The sequence below is a fragment of the Aspergillus campestris genome (genome assembly GCF_002847485.1).
Source record: "Aspergillus campestris IBT 28561 chromosome Unknown P168scaffold_8, whole genome shotgun sequence".
NCBI lineage: Eukaryota > Fungi > Ascomycota > Eurotiomycetes > Eurotiales > Aspergillaceae > Aspergillus > Aspergillus campestris.
Window position 1 is genome coordinate 139,005 of NW_020194343.1, and position 18,558 is coordinate 157,562.

Below are 18,558 nucleotides of genomic sequence, written 5' to 3' on the forward strand. Positions count from 1 at the left end.
ATCTGTCTATTTTGTATTAATATCAAGGTCGATTGTAGAGTTATAGCTGCATACTCTTTCAGAACGTGAATCATTCATATTTCTGTCATATCCCTGCATAAATTATCAGCCTCACCGCCTTCCTCATTGATCTCAACGCCAGCTTGCTCCTTTATCTTCATTTCATCTTCCTCTTTCTCACACTCTCTATAGATCATTCCATTCTACACACTCCCGCTCGCTAATAAGGAGAATGTCCGTGTCCGGCGTCTCTCCATCAGTCAACGGACATGGCGCACCCGACATCTTCAACGCCAGCTCCGTCGCGGAGATCAGAGCCACCTTGTCGCATCTACACGACCAGGAAGCTTCAGTAACCGCTCGACTGGACGCCCTCGTGACCTCCCAGAAAGACTTCTCGCGCGAGTTCGGTCGATTGGATCTCCTTCGAGCCCATCTGAGCTCCCAGACGACCACCACCCGGACCGTAAGCCATGGCATGCTCTCCGACGCCGCTGCCACGGCCGATCGCATCTCGAGCGCCGTCCGCCGTCTGGACCTGGAACAGTCGCACGTCAAGGCCACACTGCAGGTCGTCGAACAGGTCTCGGAGCTCAAGGCCTGCGTGCTGGGCGTGTCCGGGTCCATGGGTGCCCCGCAGGACTGGGAGACCGCGGCTACCTACCTGAACCGCGCCTCCAAGATCCCCGATGAGGTCGTCCACGGGACCTTCGCCGCGCAGATGGTGCCTACCGCCGAGGTGCCGGATGCGCCGCACGTCACGCTGGAGAACGCGGCTGAATCGCTGTGTGGGCTCTTCCTGCGCGAGTTTGACAAGGCCGTCAAGGAGAGCAACGACGCCAAGATCACCCGCTTCTTCAAGCTCTTCCCCCTGATCGGCCGCTCCGAGGTCGGCCTGGACGTTTACGGCCGCTACGTGTGCCAGGGAGTTGCGTCGCGCGCGCGCTCTAACCTCAACGCGGGGTCCACCGCCCAGAGCAGGGACGGTTTCTTCTACGCCAATGCCCTTATCAAGTTGTTTGAGCACATCGCTCAGATTATAGACGGACATGGTGGCCTGGTGGAGCGCCATTACGGACCGAGGAAGATGAACCGGGTGATTGAGCGGCTGCAGGTCGAAGCCGATGTCCAAGGTGGCATCATCCTTGACACCTGGAGCGACGAGCGCCACATGGACCGCAAGTTGACTGAGACCAAGTCTTATGCGTTCACCTTCCTCGTGCAGAGCTTTCTGCCCCAGCGCAGCACCACCCCACGGTCTAGCTCTCCTGCTAGCAAGGACGGCGGTGTGGCGGCGGAGGACGAGGGAGTGGATATGAAAGAGGTTGATGGGGTTCTCAACGAGATGGCGGTCATGCTGGGCCGGTGGTCCCTTTACTGTCGTTTCTTGGCAGAGACGTGCAATGTAAGTAACCGCCTTCCCCTCCGCTTCTACTTTGGGAGAAATCTGACAGGTAATAGGGTACGGAAGAGGATGACCAGAGGTTCACCGCTCCGCAATTCCTGCAAGAATCGAGTCTTGCCAGGAAGGTCAACGACCGGTTGGTGTCTCCATTCAACACGATGACAACATTCTTCTTCCGGCGGTCCGTCGAGAAGGCCTTCCAGCTGGACGAACAGCCATCCGGCTTGACCCTCCAGCCCCAGCGGCCACTAAAGGCCGATCCGCCGCACATCACCTCGGCCGTCGACGACATCATGTACATTGTCAACAAAGTCCTCCAGCAGTCGCTGGCGACGTCGCAGATCGGGGTCGTCACGAACGTGGTGCCCACCCTGTCGCGGGTGCTCGGCTCCGACTTCATCGGCATGACGCAGCGCAAGATGCGCGACGAGTGCTACCCGCGGGCACCGGTGCAAGGCGCACAGCCCCCCGAACACCTTCTCATCCCGTTCCTCGTCCTCATCAACAACCTCGACATAGCAGTCGACTACGTCCGGCGAATCGTCCAGAACCACACCGAAGCCAAGAAGCGAATCACCGGGCCAGACGGGCAAACAGAGGAGTCAGAGCCCCTGCGCGCTCTCTTCCCGGTACCAGCCGACGCGGCCCTCGCCCTACGGACCCTCCAAACCATGTCGTCCTCCTTCGAATCCAAGGCCACCGAGCTCCTCTCCGACGGCATCCAAGTAGTCTTCAACAACGTGGTCAAGAACCGACTCCGGCCAATCCTCGCCGACGCCTTCCGCGACATCGAATACCAACCGGGCAACGACCGCGACCCAACAAGCACCGCCTACCACGAGTACGACCAAGACCATGACCACGACCACCACGACACCGGTCACAGCAGCGGAGACACCAACAGCCGGGCAGAACTAGTGCGCCCACGCTTCGCCAACAGCTGGACCGAGCTCCTCCTCCCGGTGTCTCGAATCCTCACCGCATCCGCCTTCGACCGCCTCCTAACAGTAACAGTCGCGTACCTCGCACGACTGCTCGAAAAGCGCCTCTGGTCCTACCACGGCCGGGTGAACGCGCTAGGCGCGACACGACTCGAGCGCGACGTATCGGGCGTCGTCAGCGCAGCTGTAGACGTAGGCGGCACGCACGGCACGCCAGGCCGGTACAGACACCGGGAGGCGTTTGCGCGGTGCACGCAGATGGCGCTGGTGGTGGGGATGGACGAGGACGAGTGGGATGATGTGCTACGAGGGGGGGAGACAGCTGAGGTGGTTGATAAGTTGAGTGCGGAGGAGAGGGTACGGGTGAGGGGGATGGTGCGGAGGTAGTATACTCTATATTATAATATTCAATAGATTTGATTACGTTTATACTACAATCTTGCATCTATACTGGATCCAATCCTGGAACCCGAAGTTGGTTAACTTACTGTCACTGGTTAGTTAGTTAAGTGTAGATGATGAGTAATATATTACTAACCAACACCACCCGATAAGCTAACACCACCACCATAACCTACCGGACCCTCACCCACCTACAGCTACCAGCTACCAGCTACCCAGCTAGCTACCCACTCCAACAAAACCAAACAACCAAACATGGCCAACCTAACCTAATCACCCACCACCCACCCATCAACCCAAGAAAGAGCAACAATAAGAAGCAAGCGTGATGGCAGACCGCTCCGAGCGCCGCTCACGCTCACGCTCACGCTCACCCCCCCGCCGCCCAAAAGCCCAAAGCAGCGGCGGATTCCGCTGGAAAGATAAGCGCGGTAGCAGCAATACCAACAGCAACAGCAGAGACGATGGTGCAAGTCGCGGGCTAGATAGGGGGTATCATCGGCGCGATCGATCTCGCTCTCCGGTACGGTCTCGTCGACGGTCGAGATCTCGCTCGCCCGCAGGATACAACAACAAACCCACCTCATCCAAACCCAACCCAGAGGAGGACGCCAAATCCAAATCCAAACACGAAAACGAAACCCCCGCCGAGCGCGAAGCGCGCAAACAGCGCAAAAAGGAAAAGCGCGCGGCGGCGGCCGCCGCCGCCGCGGGACCCCCGCAAGCGATGATAATCGTGCACGTCAACGACAGACTCGGCACGAAGACGTCCATTCCGTGTCTACCGTCTGATACGATCGGGGATTTCAAGGCGATGGTGGCGGCTCATATTGGGCGGGAGCCGAATGCGCTGCTGTTGAAGAGGCAGGGGGAGCGGCCGTTTAAGGATTTTTTGACGTTGGAGGATTATTCGATTTCGAGTAATTGTCAGTTGGATTTGGAGGTTGGGACGGGGGATTAGTCTTCTTTTTTTTTTCTTCTTTTATGGATTTAGTTAGGGGTTCGGTGGTTTTACTTTTTTTCTTTTCTTTTTCTATTGTGATTACTATCTATTATTATACTATTTTGATGTATGTGAATGTCGGATTACTTCAAATACTGAAATTTAGTATAGTATAGTATATTATCATGTCTACAGTGGTATCAACCCAACCTATGTACAAACCAAACGCCAATCCATAATAGATCATACATGCAATATTGGCACAGCCAATGACACGCTGGATATTCGAAAGAAACATAAAAAAAAAAAAGGAGAAAGAATCACTCCGTCTTCTCCGGCATAGCAGGCTGGACAGGCGGCGGCTGAACAGGCTGGACAGGAGGCTGCGGTTGAGGCGGCATGATCTTCACCTCCTGGATCTGGGAATCACCGGAGCTGCACGCCCGGCTGTGGAAGCCGACCGGCGGGTGTCCGTCGAGCATCATCGAGCTGTGCTCGCCGATGCCGTAGCGGGCGGCAGCCGGGATGTGGTGGCCGTCCTCGAGCTGCTCCTGCTTCTGCGGCGTCCAGGCCAGGTAGTCACGACGGACCTCGACGTAATCGTAGGCGAACTCGCCCAGCTGGTCGTCGTCCATGCCCAGCAATTCAGCCTCCTCGGACGCGCGCAGCTTCAACCCAGGAATGGCGTTGATGGCGTAGGCGATGATGGCGGAGACGACAAAGGCGTAGGCGCACGAGGCCACGATGAAGGCGATCTGGATGTACAGTTGCTTGTAGTTGTGGATCACCCAGCCTCCGGTGCCGGACCCGGTGTTGACGCCGTCCAGACCGACGATGGCGTCGTCGGCGAAGAGGGCGTTGAAGATCAGACCGACGATGCCGGCGACGCCGTGTTCGGCGAACACATCCATGGAATCATCGATGCGGATCCAGAATTTCACTATTGCTGTCAGTCTCCATATGACCGCTACTATGATGAAGAGGAACATACCCTTGGTGGCATAGTTACAAACAATGCCAGTAACAACACCCAGGATAACACTCGCCCACGGAGTGATGAAACCCGAAGCCGGGGTGGCAGCAACCAACCCCGAGATGGTGCCGGAACACCAGCCGACCATGGACCACTTGCGAGCCAGACGCCAGTCGAGAATCACCCAGGCCATGGCGGCGAAGGCGGCGGTCAGGTTGGTGTTCCAGCAGGCCATGGCAGCGCGCAGGTTGGCGCCAAAGGCGGAGCCGCCGTTGAACCCGAGCCAGCCGAACCAGAGGAAGACGGTACCCAGCACGATGAGGGAGACGTTGTGGGGGCGGAAGTTGAGCATCATGCGTTCCTGGCGACGACCCAAGACCATCGAATAGGCCAGGGCGGTCATACCGGAGCAGATCTCAACGGGGCCACCGCCGGCGTAATCCAGCACCCCGTAGTTGTAGGCCCAGCCGTTGACGTTCCACACCCAACAGGCCATGGGACAGTAGACGATGGTGGCCCAGACGAAGATGAAGACCATGGCGGGGAGGAGACGGCCGCGTTCGGCGACGGAGCCCATGACGAGGGCAGCGGTGACGGCGCAGAATTGCATCTACCATGGTGAGTATTGGTCGTGGAGAGAAAGAGAGATATATCTTGTCATACCTGATAAAAAGCGTAGAGCAAGGTGGGAACCAGGGCGGAACCCGGACTGGGAGCGCCCAAAGTCTTCATGAGACCAAAGTGCTGCAGATCGCCGATGTAGCCGTTGGTGGCGGAGGGGGAGAAGGCGAGGGAGTAGCCCCAGAAGTACCACTGGAAGGTGACGACGGAGAGGGAGGCCATACAGGCCCAGATCATGCTGAGGGCGGACTTTCGACGGGCGAGACCGGAGTAGAGGAAACCGAGGCCGGGGACCATACACATGACCATGGCGGCGGAGATGATGATGTAGGCCTGATCACCGGATTGATACCATTTGTTTAGGTTTTCGACGCCTGGATGGTTAGCCTCCTTGATGAGCGTATCGTGAGTCACGCGTCAGAACTTACGGGAGTCACCGCCGAGTTCGTTGGTGGCCAGGTTGGCATAGTCGGAGGGAGCACCGGTCCAGTTGTACGAGGCATATTGAGGGATGTAGGGGGCCTTGACGTCGGCCATGACGGTTCTTCTTGGATTTGGTCGTTTGGTTTTGTGAATGAATCACCACCGCCCAGAGTACGGGTCGGTGTCGAGGCAGGAGTCGATGTCGATGTGAAATTGATATCGAGGTTGGACGGGAAGGGATTGGTTCGATTGAGTCTTGATTGAGCTTTGAGAGTCTTGGATGAGTCTTCGGTTGATGTTCAGGTGAATGATCGAGGAGGTGGCAGGAGAAGGATGCAAGATAGATGAGCTCCGCAACGATGTGGAGAAGAAAAGGCAGACGGGGAGGTCGAGGTATATAAAAGACGAGAAAGGAGCCAAGCGGTTGGCTTTTCTGGAGTGGGCCTCAGGTGGGCAGAGGGATAGGACGAATGGGAGGAGTAGAAGGGTGTTAGAGCATCGATCAGCGGGGAGATGTGGAGATGACTATTTTTTCTCTCTTGTCTTCTTGTCTTTTTCTTCTTGTCTTTTCTTCTTGACTCTTTTTCTCTCTTGATTCCCGGAGTCAATTGCAATTGAGAGAGGAAACGGGGAGTGAGTACTTAAGAAAGTACTTGAGAGGGAGTAAGAAGAAGAGGAGAAAGAGAAGAGAAGACAGAAAGAGGAGAAGACAGACGGAAGAGAAGCGAAAGTGAGGGAGGCGCGGCAAAGGAATGAACTGAATCGGAAAAATCCAAGAAAATAATGAGACTGATAATCAGATAGAGAGAAAGATAGACAAGATAACAAGCAATTGGAAAATCAAATAGAATAAAATAAACTCGGCCTGGGCAGCGGCCAATCATGGTCCAGCCCCACTGCTTATCTTGGATTCTTTTTTCTTTTTTTCTTTTTCTTCTCGTTTCATTCCCTTTGGGTTTCTTTTAATTGAGTTGGATGAGTTGATGAGTTGGATGATTTGATGAGCTGGATGAGATTATACTTTCTTTTTCATCCTTCTGGCATTCATAGCACTCACTCTATTCTTTCCTTACAGAAGTACTCGAGATACGAGGTCGTAAAAGACTCCGACTCCATCGTGGCAAATGGATCCGACTTTTCCCATCCGGGTCAAGACTGGATGGAAGTCTCTTACTGCCGATACCGCTCGTGGCGATTCTCTCGGTAGGATCCATTTTCTATAGTCAATCAGGATCATCATTATAATCATCAATATAATGATCCTGATCATATCGATCGAATATCATAAAAGTATGAGGAAAGTCCACTCAGGAGAGTTGGATCCATATCAGTCCATAGTGTCGGGACCATTGAGTATAGTTTGAGCGATGAAACAGTATGAAACCGAAACTATTGATTAGTTTGGTTGACACTGTACTATTTTCTGACTATTCTGACATCGAGCTAAACTGGAGACAACTGACCTGTATTTATATTCTCGTTTCTAATGGTATGTGGGTGCTCTATCTGATAGATAGATAAGTGTCCATCCTATCTACTACCTCCTAGTAACTGTAGTAGATAGGTAGATAGCCTGGTAGGTAGACCTACCTACATACCTACCTACCACTACCAGAGGTATAGGTAGAGCCACGATAGAGAGGAATAGATACCTACGTTGAAAAGGAAGAGATGATTGGATGAGAACCCCCGATAAGGTCCCAACGCCACTGCCAGCCAAGTGGGTCTGGAACTCCACCGGCCAGTGGATCGGAACATGATGGTCGATCGGCAATGGGAGGCTCTGATAACGACGCCGCTCGGGAACCAATCACCCTCCACTTGTTTCCTGTCTGTTCCGACCGGTTCGGGATTTCTAGGAGCTTATCTCTACCTACCTAGGACCTACTGACTATGACTCTACCTCTCTACCACTACTACCTACCTCAGCTACTACTACAATATCTACTAGTAGGATTACATCAGTTAATTCCCAATTATCATAATAATTAATTAAATATAGTAATGAACATAGTAATAAACATAATAAAATTACATACCCATAATATATACGTAAATCCACCACCCCTGGACCCTTATCATCCCCCACCAGCCAATCACATTCCTCCTCTCCACACTACCAATCCCTTGACATCCATGCCACTATTAAATCATGATAGGTTTCATACCTCCTACTCAACACTTCAGCTACCACTGTAGTTAGTACCTAGGTACGACCTCCCAACTAGGTAATTAGCTCATACAACCTACTTAACCAGTGGGTCACGGTCCTTCTCATGGATTCTCTCGTGTCCTTGTGGAATCAGTCCCACGCAGTATGGATATGATATACCACGTGCATACCTAGTATGACATGAGGGAAAGCATACAGTGACTGATTAAATGATGTCACTTGTCATACATACTTAATAATTATTCCTCTCATCTGGTTCTCATTAATGGGGTACTACAGGGATATCCCCAACAATACCAAGGTAGACCTACAATGAAATATATATACTTAGTATACTCCGTCGCCCTAATATACACCACCATCACCACCACCACCACGTCTACACATCAACCCCACATACCAACACCCCAGCTAGTCTCGATTCCATACCCACCGGTCTATCCATCTTATCAGCCACCTAGTACATACCTAATGCACTACCCAGTACCTACCTACTAAGACCCCCTCTCGTAAGTGGGGCGCGTCCCCGAGAGACCGGTACAGACACAATCTAGGTCTGATATGATGCCATGTTCGGATGGGACTAATCCTGCAGCAAGGATGGAGACTACTTAGTGTGCGGGGAGGGAGGATCCATCGATTGATTGACGATCCATTGTCTCGACCATTCCGAAGAAGTAAGGTGCAAGGCTAACATAACGTATCTCCATTATTTATTATCATTCATATACAACCGCTATGCACCGATTCTTCTTCTTCTTCTTCTCCCCCATCTATACAGGAATATACACCAGAAACTAAGCTAAACATTCATACTATACCCAGCTCCCACAGTCCTCCTCCGCTGCACAACGCGATAATACTTCCTCGCCTCGTCGACCCAAAACACTGAACTCGAGATACACACCAACTTGAACAGATGCGCTACATTCAGCGCCTCCGTCTGGAACACTCTCTGCAAGAACGGCAGGTAAATCACGCACGCCTGGCCCGCGAGGGATCCCAGCACCGCGTAGTTGAACATCTTGTTTCCGAAGAGCGGCAGCTCGCCGCGCAGCACGGACTTGCCTTCGCTGCGGCATGTCAGCGCGTTGAACATGTCGAAGAGCACGAAGCACGTGAAGGTCATGGTTGTGTCGTGGGCTGTGACTACCCGGGACATTTTTCCGGGGGTGACGCCGTCGTCGACGTCGCCCATCTCGTAGACGTAGATTGCGAGGGTTCCCAGCATGATCATGAATGCGGAGGTGAGGACGCGCCGGATGAGGGGCTTTGTGAGCACTCGTGCCGTGCGCGGTCGGGGCGGTCGGTGCATGATTGATGGGTCGACGGGCTCGACGCCGAGGGATTGGGCGGGGGGACCGTCCATGAGGATGTCTGTTGGGGTTAGCTGTGATGTTAGAATGCAGGGGGGGGGGATGGTCACGTACTGATCCATAGGATTTGCATCGCATTTAGCGGGTTCTTGAAGCCTAGTGTCGTGCTGAGCAACACCAGACTCAACGCCGCCACGCTGGTGCTCAGCTGGAAGGTGATGAAGTTCTGGATGTTGTAAAAGATGCCCTTGCCCTGCTCGATCGCCCGCAGGATCGTCGAGAAGTCGTCGTCCGTCAGGATCATGTCCGCCGCTTCCTTGGCGACATCCGTGCCCAGCTTGCCCATCGAGATGCCGATATCCGCCTTCTTCAGCGCCGGCGCGTCGTTCACCCCGTCACCAGTCATGGCCACCACGTCTCCGCGCGCCTGCAGCGCGCGCACGATCTTCATCTTGTGGTCTGGACTCGTGCGCGCGAAGATCGCCGTCGACGCGATCGCCTGCGCCAGCTCCTCCGTGTTCATCCGGTCGATATCCTCCCCGTTCATCACCTGCCGCGACCCCGGCGTGTCGTTGACCGGCATCCCCAGTTGCTTGGCGATGGCCACGGCCGTCGTCTCCGCATCGCCCGTGATCATGATGATCCGCACTCCGCCTGCCATGAGGCGCCGGATGGACTTGTGGACGTCCTTTCGTGGCGGGTCGTTCATCCCCACCAATCCAGAAAAGACCAACCCGTTGTACTGGTCGTCGTTGTCACTGCCGCTGCCACTGCGGCTGGTCCCCGAATGGGGCGTGGCCGATCGGCTGCCAAGAGGGCGTCCGCGTGATAGGTCGCGCACCGCTCCGCTGGCGAAGGCTAGCACGCGAAGTCCTTCAGAGGCCATCTGCTCGGCGGCGTGTCGCACGGCTTGACGCCGGGGCTCGTCCAGGATGACTTCGCGCCCGTCCTTGGTCAGGTACGTGTCGCACCGCTTCAAGACCTGCTCCAGAGCGCCCTTGATGTATGCAATGTTGGTGCCGCCGGGCGAGGCCAGCGACATCGAGTCACCCGGCGTGCCGCTGCCGATGATCACACCCATCCACTTCCGTTCCGAGCTGAATGGCGTCTCCGCCACGCGGGCGCAGATCCGATCGCGCACGTCATCCTCCCCGAAAGTGTCGAGAAGGTCCAGAATCGCCACGTCGGTGGGTTGGCCGACCCATCGGCTGCGGATGGACCCCGACGCCCGGTCGTCCGTGGAGGACAGCACGGCGGCGGACGAGGCGCTGGCGGGGGAGTTCGCGTGGACCCGCGAGAGCCGGGCGTTGTTGGCGATGTTGCCGACCCGAAGGATCGTGCGAGCGGCGGGCCCCGGCGTCAAGGAGCTGATGTCGTGGTGGACTTCGAACGGATCCGCGCAGTCGAAATGCCACATCTTGGTGACCGTCATGTGATTCATGGTGAGGGTCCCCGTCTTGTCGCTGCAGACGACGTTGACCGAGCCCAGCGTCTCGACGCTGGGGAGACGCCGCATGATCGCCCCCCGCTTGGCCATGCGCAGCACGCCCAGGGCGAGCGTCACCGTCACGATGATCGGGAGGCCCTCCGGGATCGCAGCGACGGCGAGGGACACCCCGATGGTGAACATGTCCAGGATCTGTCGGCCCTGGATCAACCCGATGACCATGATCAGGGCGATGACGCCAAAGGAGACGTAGCTCAGTTCCTGACCCAGACGGTCCATGGACACCTGCAGGGGCGTGCGGGGGCTTTCAATCTCTTGCAGCGAGGCCGAAATGCTGCCGAACTCGGTCTTGGCGCCGGTTCCGATGACGATGCCCTGTCCGTATCCGGACCGGACCAGGGTGCCCATGAACGCGATGTTGTGTTGTTCGTTCAACCGGATATCCGCGCCCACGGCGCCGGTGGCGGGGGCGTCGTAGAACGGTGATCGAGGCGGGCTGACGATCTTGGGCTCATGCACTGCGAGGTTCTTCGGGCTCCGGACCGCATGGGGGTACTTGACGACGGGCTCGTTCTCACCCGTCAGATTCGACTCGTCGACCGTCAGGTCGGTGGCCGTCGTGATCCGGATGTCGGCCGGGATTCGGTCCCCCACCGCAAACAGGACCAGGTCCCCGGCCACGAGTTCATTGGCGGGGACGGTGGAGGCCGCCTTGAGCGCCGCCGAGGCCGCCCCAGGGCTCCGGCTTCCCACTTCCTGCATTTCCAGCTCCTCAACGGCGCCGGTGGGCGCGGTTGGGTGGGCCACCACGGGCGTGTCCGGGGTAGGAATGTCGCGGATTAGATGCGCGTGGTGTGGGACGAGACGGCTCAATGCTTCTAAAGACTTCTCCGACCGATACTCCTGGATGAACCCCACGGTGACAACGATCGTCACGGCAAGCGTAATGCTGACGGCATCATCGTAATTGCCCATCAAGAAGGAGATGGCGGCGGACGACAGGAGCAGGAGGATCAGGGACTCGCGGAACTGTTTGAGAAAGCGAAGCCATAGGGGTTCCGGTTCTTCGTGGGGGAGTTCGTTCGGTCCATCTCGTAAATATCGGATCTCGGCCTCGACCGGGGTGAGGCCATGAAGGAGGGAGGTTTGAAGGCGCTCGGCGGTTTCCTCAGGGTCTAGCAGCGAGTATGTCGAGGTGGAAGTCTAGTCGGGGAGTAACCGCCTGGTTAGTACACGTAACAGAGGCCACGGAGAGGTACTAGGCCGGACCGCACTTACAGACGGAGACGACGAGCTCGCCAGTCCGGCGGGAGTGGTCGAACGCGGTCTTGGGGAAGCCTGAGCATTATGCAAAGGGAGCGCAGGCGTTGCGGATCTTGACATCTCTCATGCTTTGCCGAAAGGGAATCAGTCTGCCAATTCAGACACCACCCGGTATCATCCCGTCAAGCTGGAGTGGGACTCGAATGCGAAGAAGCTTTTGTTGAGCTCGAAAAAGCGCAATCCAGGTAGGAGGGGGAGGGAGGGAGATAGGGAAAGGAAAAAAGACCAGGCAACACAATCGAATCAAAATCAAGTCTACAGGAAAAATCAAAGATCCGGGCAAGTGAGATTGCGAGACGCCACGTTCTCAGATGCGACCAGGCTGCAGATGCATCAAATAAGAGTGCAGGGAAGAGGGAGACTAAGAAGACGTGGACTCTGGTCCAGGGTCTGGAAGGCGGCAAGACTGTCCGTAATTAGCCGCTGTAAACAAGCGGAGCTTCTGAGGCGGACGATGCAAGGAGGGAGTCGACTATAATGCGGAAAAGAAGCAGCAATGCAGTGGCAGGGTGATCAATCTCAAGACAGAAAGATGGAGAGAGCTAAACAGGAGATGGACGTTGGATGTTGGAAGTTCTATACATCGAAGTTCCAATCTTGACAGCCTGACCTCAAGCAGCCTTGATGCCTCGCTGCCTGGCCGGGGAACACTAGTCCAGATGGAGACTAGCACCGGGATATATGTTAACCCGAGCTGTCCGCATCGGGTCTAGCGTGTATACTACACGTGACCCCAACCACCACATAACCGACCAATCACAGCCAGACAGTCACGCGGGAGGCTGGTCCGCCTGGGCAACCTGGCAACCATTCTTTACCATACCGTACCGTACGGTCAGACGCGCTGCATTCTGTCTGAAACCTGAGGTTCTCACCACCACAAACGGCCGCTTCTCCTTCTCCCACTTCCCAAACTCTCTCCCAGCCAACCACCCCATTTACCACCAACAACAACCCCTCTCGCTTGGCTTCTCCTGTCCCTCCGTGTCCACCCAAACCCTCGCGATTTTTGGTGGGTCCTTATCGAATTCGATTTCTTCACCTTCGACTACGCGACTTGTGGGTGTTTTATTTTTTTGGGATCGTGATCGTTTGACGCATTAGCCGTCATCATCAAAGAGGGTCCTGTCGGCGATCCCTTTTTCTGTTGTCAGCATCCGGCGCGTCATCACACCGGCGTTGCTAGGGACTCCTCCACCGACCCCCAGAACACCCCGCGTTGGGCGGGTTCTTTTGGATTGATTTCGTTGGATGCGAGTGTTCTTGGTCGACCGAGACCCAACTCATCACCATGTTCTATTCCGAGACCTTGCTGTCCAAGACGGGCCCCTTGGCCCGCGTCTGGTTGTCTGCCAACCTGGAGCGCAAACTGTCCAAGTCGCATATCCTGCAGTCCGATATCGAAGGGAGTGTCAGCGCCATCGTCGACCAAGGACAGGCCCCGATGGCCCTGCGACTGAGTGGCCAGCTGCTCCTGGGTGTCGTGCGGATTTACAGCCGCAAGGCGCGCTACCTCCTGGACGACTGCAATGAAGCGCTGATGAAGATCAAAATGGTGAGGATCACCATCGCGGAGCTGTGGAATAGAATCGTTTGCTAACTCTGGGCTAGGCGTTCCGATTGACGAATAACAACGATCTGGCCACCACCGTGGTGGCCCCGGGTGGCATCACGCTCCCCGACGTGCTGACCGAGTCTGACCTGTTCATGAACCTGGATTCGTCCCTGCTGTTGCCGCAGTCTCTCAACCTGGAACCCGAGGGAAAGCGACCTGGCTCGTCGATGGATTTCGGCAGCCAGCTGCTCCCCGACTCTGGCCTCCGCCGTTCGGCCTCCCAGGAACCCGCACGCCTCGAAGATCACACTCTGGTCGACATCGATATCGGAGAGGATGATACCCCCCTGGCCGTGGACTACAGCATGGAAATGGGTCGAGATGCGCCGGCCCCCCGCCCCGTCGAAGAGGATCTGTTCAGTGACGCGGGCAAGTTCAACGACGTCGACCTGCCGCTGGACCTGGGCGAGGACGATGCCCCCCTCAAGATGGACCTCGGCACCGATGGCCTGCAAGACAACCCCTTGCTGGACGATGCGATGGATCTCGGAATGGATGCGGAGCCGATGCTTGACGGGCTGGACCACCACTCCGACGGCGACGACGAGAGTGTTATGACCGAAATGCCCGAGGAGGAGATGACGAACATGGAGCGGGAGGTTGCGCGCCAGGGCCAGGACGACGAGGACGTGCGCGAAGACGAAATGGAAGAGGAGGACGACGAGGAGGTTGTCGCCCAGGAAGCGCAACGCGCCAAACGACGGAAGGTGGTCCTCATGGGTCTGGACGAGCACACCGACTACAACCGCAGCGAGATGAAGGAGCTGCAGGCCGATCGCACCAGCATCCTGAAACCAGCATCCTTCTTGCCCCGGGACCCCGTCCTGCTTACCCTGATGAACATGCAGAAGAACGGCGACTTCGTGTCGAACGTGCTCGGTGGTGGCCGTGGCCGTGGCTGGGCCCCCGAGCTGCGCGATCTGCTATCTTTCGACGCCGTCAAGCAGGCCGGTGAGCTGAAGCGGAAGCGGGACAGCGGGATCGCGGACATGGACATCCAGGCGGCCAACGCTCCCGCCCTGGACCTGGGCGATGAAGAGGCTCTCGTCCCGGTGGACGAGGGTGTCGGCATGGACTCGACGCTGCACCCGCGGTCGGAGATCGAGTTCCCCGGAAACGAGGAGGACCGGGAACTGCACCTGAGCGACGACGACGCCATGGACCACGCCGGGGAATCCTTCGACGACACCATCCAACCGGCAGACAGCGGCCCGGTCTCCCTGGGCACCAAGCATGCCGTGCACGTGCTCCGCGACCGCCTGGGCGAATCCGCGGCGGACCAGAAGAAGAGCGTCAAGTTCCAGGACATCCTCCCCGAGCAAAAGGCGTCCAAGGCAGATGCCACCAAGATGTTCTTCGAGGTTCTGGTGTTGGCGACCAAGGATGCCGTCCAGGTCGATCAGCGTCCGGACAAGGTCGGCGGCCCGCTCAAGATCCGCGGCAAGCGTGCTCTCTGGGGCGCCTGGGCCGAGGAGACTGGCAGCGGCGAGAACGAGTCGACCCAGGTTGTGTAGATGGTGACGGTTTTTTCTTCCTGTACAGATGTTTGATTTGATGTTTCCCCCCTCTGTTGTGTCTTCTTTTCTTTTCTTTTTTTCCCCTGGATTGTATGTCTCTGCTTTCGTTGTATCTGGGATGCGGGTCATTTATTTTTACTTTTGTTTCAAATTCCCGGTGTTTGGGTGACTTGTTTAGGGCTTTGCAACGAAAACCTGGCGGCTCAGCTGCTACATTGGTTGTTGGGATTGATTTCCTTCGATGTTTTTCTTTCGGTGGATTGTGATAGGAGGGATATGGGGATGGACTTAGTTAGCTTTATTACTTGGGTAGGCACTACCTTGGTAGTCAGTACTATAGACGTGAATAATGGAATCGATGAGTGGACTGACATATCATACTGAAGTATAGAAGTATAGAAGTAGAAGTATATCATTGTCAGAATTAATGCAATTAAGGTTCCCACGTGGGTGACGCCATTCCGGGAATTTTCTTTCCCACATGGATCATGCATGAATGAACGGCAATCAGCTAGTCCATCTCTCCATATCTCCAGCAGGAATGATGTCTGGTTAAGTTAAAGCTAGCTGAACCGGTTTATTCGGATCCATCCACTAAGTCAAAGGATTCGGGGTCACTATGACTAAAGGTACGACTCCAACGTCTGGACTATCGGCTGTCGGTCCTCTCAGATGCCGAGTCGTGCTTGTACTATGTATGAATAATGGGTCCGAGCTGTCATTAGTACTACCCCTCCCAGAATTATTTCTTTCTCCTCTCTCATGCTGATCACTTAATCCTCAAGTGGTCACTGATTTCTTGTCTTATAGCTCTGCGCTTGACTGGACTGGTTAAGCTTTGCTGGATTCCGGAATCCCCGCCAACTCCGAGGTGCTACGGGGTGCGGGACGATCGTTCATGATCCTAAATCAACGTCCCATAAACTCAATTCGGTCTAAAAAACATCAGGAAATTTTCACGGAAATAGGGGAGGGAAAGGAAGTCCCGCCTGGAACTGAACGCCGTTTGAGTCCGTCAAGTCTAGTCCACCATGTCCGCAGCTCCGCACGCCTCGTCCCCGCCGGGACAAGCATTACCCACTCCAGCGGACATGCCCGTTCCAGCAGACAGCCAATCCACAAGCGACTCAAAGAGCGACTCCGAAGACAGCACGCGAATCAATTCCCCGGAGCGAGGAGAGGGTGACGCAGCCTTCGAGCCCATCAGTACTCCGCACGCCACCCATGAAGACCGCATGCAGAGGCTCCACTCCGCGTCGTCGCGGCCCCTGGAGCGCAGCTGGTCGTTGAATGATGGGTATAGCTGCAACACGGGCGACGAGCGGGTCAGCGAGAAGTCACCGGATGAGGAAGAGGATGTGGATGCTATGGCGGCTGATTTTACCGTCGACTGGGACGAGAATGACCCGAGCTGTCCGCGGAATTTCAGTAAGCCGAGACGGTGGTTGATTGTGATCATTTGCTCGTTGGGGTCTCTCTGTGTGTAAGTTGATGGTGATTTATCTAGGACTTTTTGGATTGGTGTCTGATGGTGTGCAGGACGTGTACGTCTTCGATGTATACTATGACTTACGACCAGCTTACGGAGGAGTTCCACTGTTCCCGGTTGGTCGCGACGTTGGGACTGTCGTTCTTTATCTGGGGACTTGGTGAGCTTGCTTATTGATCTACTTTACTCACTGCTCGAACTAATATAAACACCTGCAGGTCTTGGTCCGCTGTTTTTGGCGCCCCTCTCAGAGGTAAGCACATCTTCTTCGAAAAGGCGGGAAGGAGAACATCCCTAATGTGTCTCAGTTCTATGGCCGACGGAATATTTACATCATCTCCTTCGCCTTTTTCTTGATTTGGTTGATTCCGTGCGCTGTGGCTCAAAATACTCAAACAATGATCATAGCCCGTTTCTTCAATGGGATTTCTGGGAGTGCCTTTCTTAGTGTTGCGGGTGGTACTGTTGGTGATCTCTTTGCTCGCCATGAACTCAGTGCGCCCATGATGATTTACACGGCTTCTCCGTTTGTTGGGCCTGAGGTGGGACCGCTGTATGTTCTACTTATCTTCTCTACGTTGAATTACCGTGGCGTTGCAGTGACTGATACATGTTATAGGGTTGGTGGCTTTATCAACCAGTTTACGGGATGGTAAGTGGGTTTTTTGGATTATTAGCGAGTTAACATGGCTAGCAGTACTAATTACTACGTGGTTTAGGCGCTGGACCTTCTACGTGCTTCTCATTTGGACAGGCGCTCTATTCGTCTCGATCATTGTCTTCGTCCCGGAGACGTACCATCCTGTGTGAGTGATAGACCCTGATGACGATTGTACGTAGAATTCTAACACCACCATCTAGACTCCTAAGACGCAAGGCACAGAGACGTCGCAAGGAGACAGGTGATGAACGGTGGCAAGCACCGATCGAGAGGCTCCATCGATCCGTAGCACGGACAGTGCTACGATCTACCTACCGACCCATGCTGCTTCTGATCCTGGAACCCATGTGCTTGAACCTCTGTCTGTTCTCGGCTATTCTGCTGGGAATCCTCTATCTATTCTTCGGCGCCTTCCAACTGGTCTTTGGCAACGTATACCATTTCGAGCTGTGGCAGCGCGGACTCTGTTTCCTCGGACTCTTCGTGGGCATGGTCTTCGCCATCTCGTCGGATCCGTTCTGGCGTCGTGTTTATGCCCGTCTGGAGGCTGAACACGAGAAAGATGAAGGCAGGACGGAAAAATATCAGCCAGAGTGGCGGCTTCCTCCTGGTGCGTTCATTCATTTCGTCAGATGTCTGGAGTATAATTATACTGACGCACGCTCTTCCCCAGCTATCCTCGGTGGGCCTCTAGTCACCATCGGTCTGTTCATGTTCGCCTGGACAATCTATTCACACGTCCACTGGATTGTGCCGATCATCGGCAGCGTGTTCTTCGGAGCTGGGTAAGACACATGAACGAGGAAAACGAACGACAGATGCTGACCTATGGAACCCTAGGACAATTCTTGTATACTCCGGGATTTTCACATTTTTGGTCGATGCGTATCCGCTCTATGCAGCAAGTGCTCTGGCAGCGAACAGTTTCGCGCGGTCGAGCTTTGCTGGAGTGTTTCCGCTGTTTGGAATTCAAAGTAGGATACGTCTGACCCAACCGAGAAGCATATGTGCTAATGACGTCTGCAGTGTACAACAATCTTGGATATCATTGGGCGACCTCGCTATTGGCTTTTCTGACGCTTGTCATGGTACCATTTCCGTAAGTCCCTATTCTATGAATTCTTGTTTCTGAGTTGCGATGAGATTGGCTCACGATGCGATTGCAGATACTTGTTTTTCCGCTACGGCAGCCGAATTCGCAAGCATAGCCGGTTCGCCCATCGGTAGAAATCTACCAGCTGGCTTGTTGATAGGGATACACCCAGTGTCGATATCAGTGACGTAGCACTGGACTGTTCGTGTGCTGTTG

At 55.2% G+C, this 18,558-nt stretch overlaps 6 protein-coding genes across 6 annotated transcripts; 4 read left to right on the forward strand and 2 right to left on the reverse strand.

Annotated features, from left to right (window-relative positions):
• Window positions 1–92: 92 nt before the first annotated feature.
• On the forward strand, window positions 93–2,733 carry P168DRAFT_254988 (Golgi transport complex subunit COG4; the record flags this gene model as incomplete). The annotated part of the gene is made up of 2 exons (XM_024834433.1): window positions 93–1,405; window positions 1,462–2,733. The coding sequence occupies exons 1-2, from the start codon at window positions 233–235 to the stop codon at window positions 2,731–2,733; spliced, it is 2,445 nt and encodes an 814-aa protein (XP_024691531.1). The 5' UTR covers window positions 93–232.
• Window positions 2,734–2,945: 212 nt separating this feature from the next.
• On the forward strand, window positions 2,946–3,724 carry P168DRAFT_328040 (ubiquitin-like protein HUB1). Its single transcript, XM_024841307.1, has one exon. It carries the CDS (start codon window positions 3,077–3,079, stop codon window positions 3,707–3,709), a length of 633 nt encoding a protein of 210 aa, XP_024691532.1. The 5' UTR covers window positions 2,946–3,076; the 3' UTR covers window positions 3,710–3,724.
• Window positions 3,725–4,011: 287 nt separating this feature from the next.
• P168DRAFT_238625 (ammonium transporter) lies at window positions 4,012–5,822 on the reverse strand (the record flags this gene model as incomplete). Its single annotated transcript, XM_024833621.1, has 4 exons — window positions 4,012–4,631; window positions 4,683–5,274; window positions 5,328–5,659; window positions 5,714–5,822. The coding sequence occupies 4 exons, from the start codon at window positions 5,820–5,822 to the stop codon at window positions 4,012–4,014; spliced, it is 1,653 nt and encodes a 550-aa protein (XP_024691533.1).
• A 2,397-nt stretch (window positions 5,823–8,219) lies between these two features.
• On the reverse strand, window positions 8,220–12,524 carry pmr1 (Ca(2+)/Mn(2+)-transporting P-type ATPase PMR1). The gene is made up of 3 exons (XM_024841308.1): window positions 11,923–12,524; window positions 9,312–11,847; window positions 8,220–9,258 (listed from the first exon to the last, which is right to left on the reverse strand). The coding sequence occupies exons 1-3, from the start codon at window positions 12,025–12,027 to the stop codon at window positions 8,684–8,686; spliced, it is 3,216 nt and encodes a 1,071-aa protein (XP_024691534.1). The 5' UTR covers window positions 12,028–12,524; the 3' UTR covers window positions 8,220–8,683.
• Window positions 12,525–13,165: 641 nt separating this feature from the next.
• Window positions 13,166–15,199, forward strand: P168DRAFT_173824 (kleisin alpha). The gene is made up of 2 exons (XM_024832907.1): window positions 13,166–13,522; window positions 13,579–15,199. The coding sequence occupies exons 1-2, from the start codon at window positions 13,259–13,261 to the stop codon at window positions 15,094–15,096; spliced, it is 1,782 nt and encodes a 593-aa protein (XP_024691535.1). The 5' UTR covers window positions 13,166–13,258; the 3' UTR covers window positions 15,097–15,199.
• Window positions 15,200–16,190: 991 nt separating this feature from the next.
• On the forward strand, window positions 16,191–18,476 carry P168DRAFT_297861 (MFS transporter; the record flags this gene model as incomplete). Its single annotated transcript, XM_024838211.1, has 11 exons — window positions 16,191–16,582; window positions 16,639–16,748; window positions 16,807–16,841; window positions 16,897–17,141; window positions 17,208–17,240; window positions 17,308–17,394; window positions 17,450–17,859; window positions 17,923–18,034; window positions 18,090–18,223; window positions 18,276–18,348; window positions 18,416–18,476. The coding sequence occupies 11 exons, from the start codon at window positions 16,191–16,193 to the stop codon at window positions 18,474–18,476; spliced, it is 1,692 nt and encodes a 563-aa protein (XP_024691536.1).
• Between the last annotated feature and the right edge of the window lie 82 nt (window positions 18,477–18,558).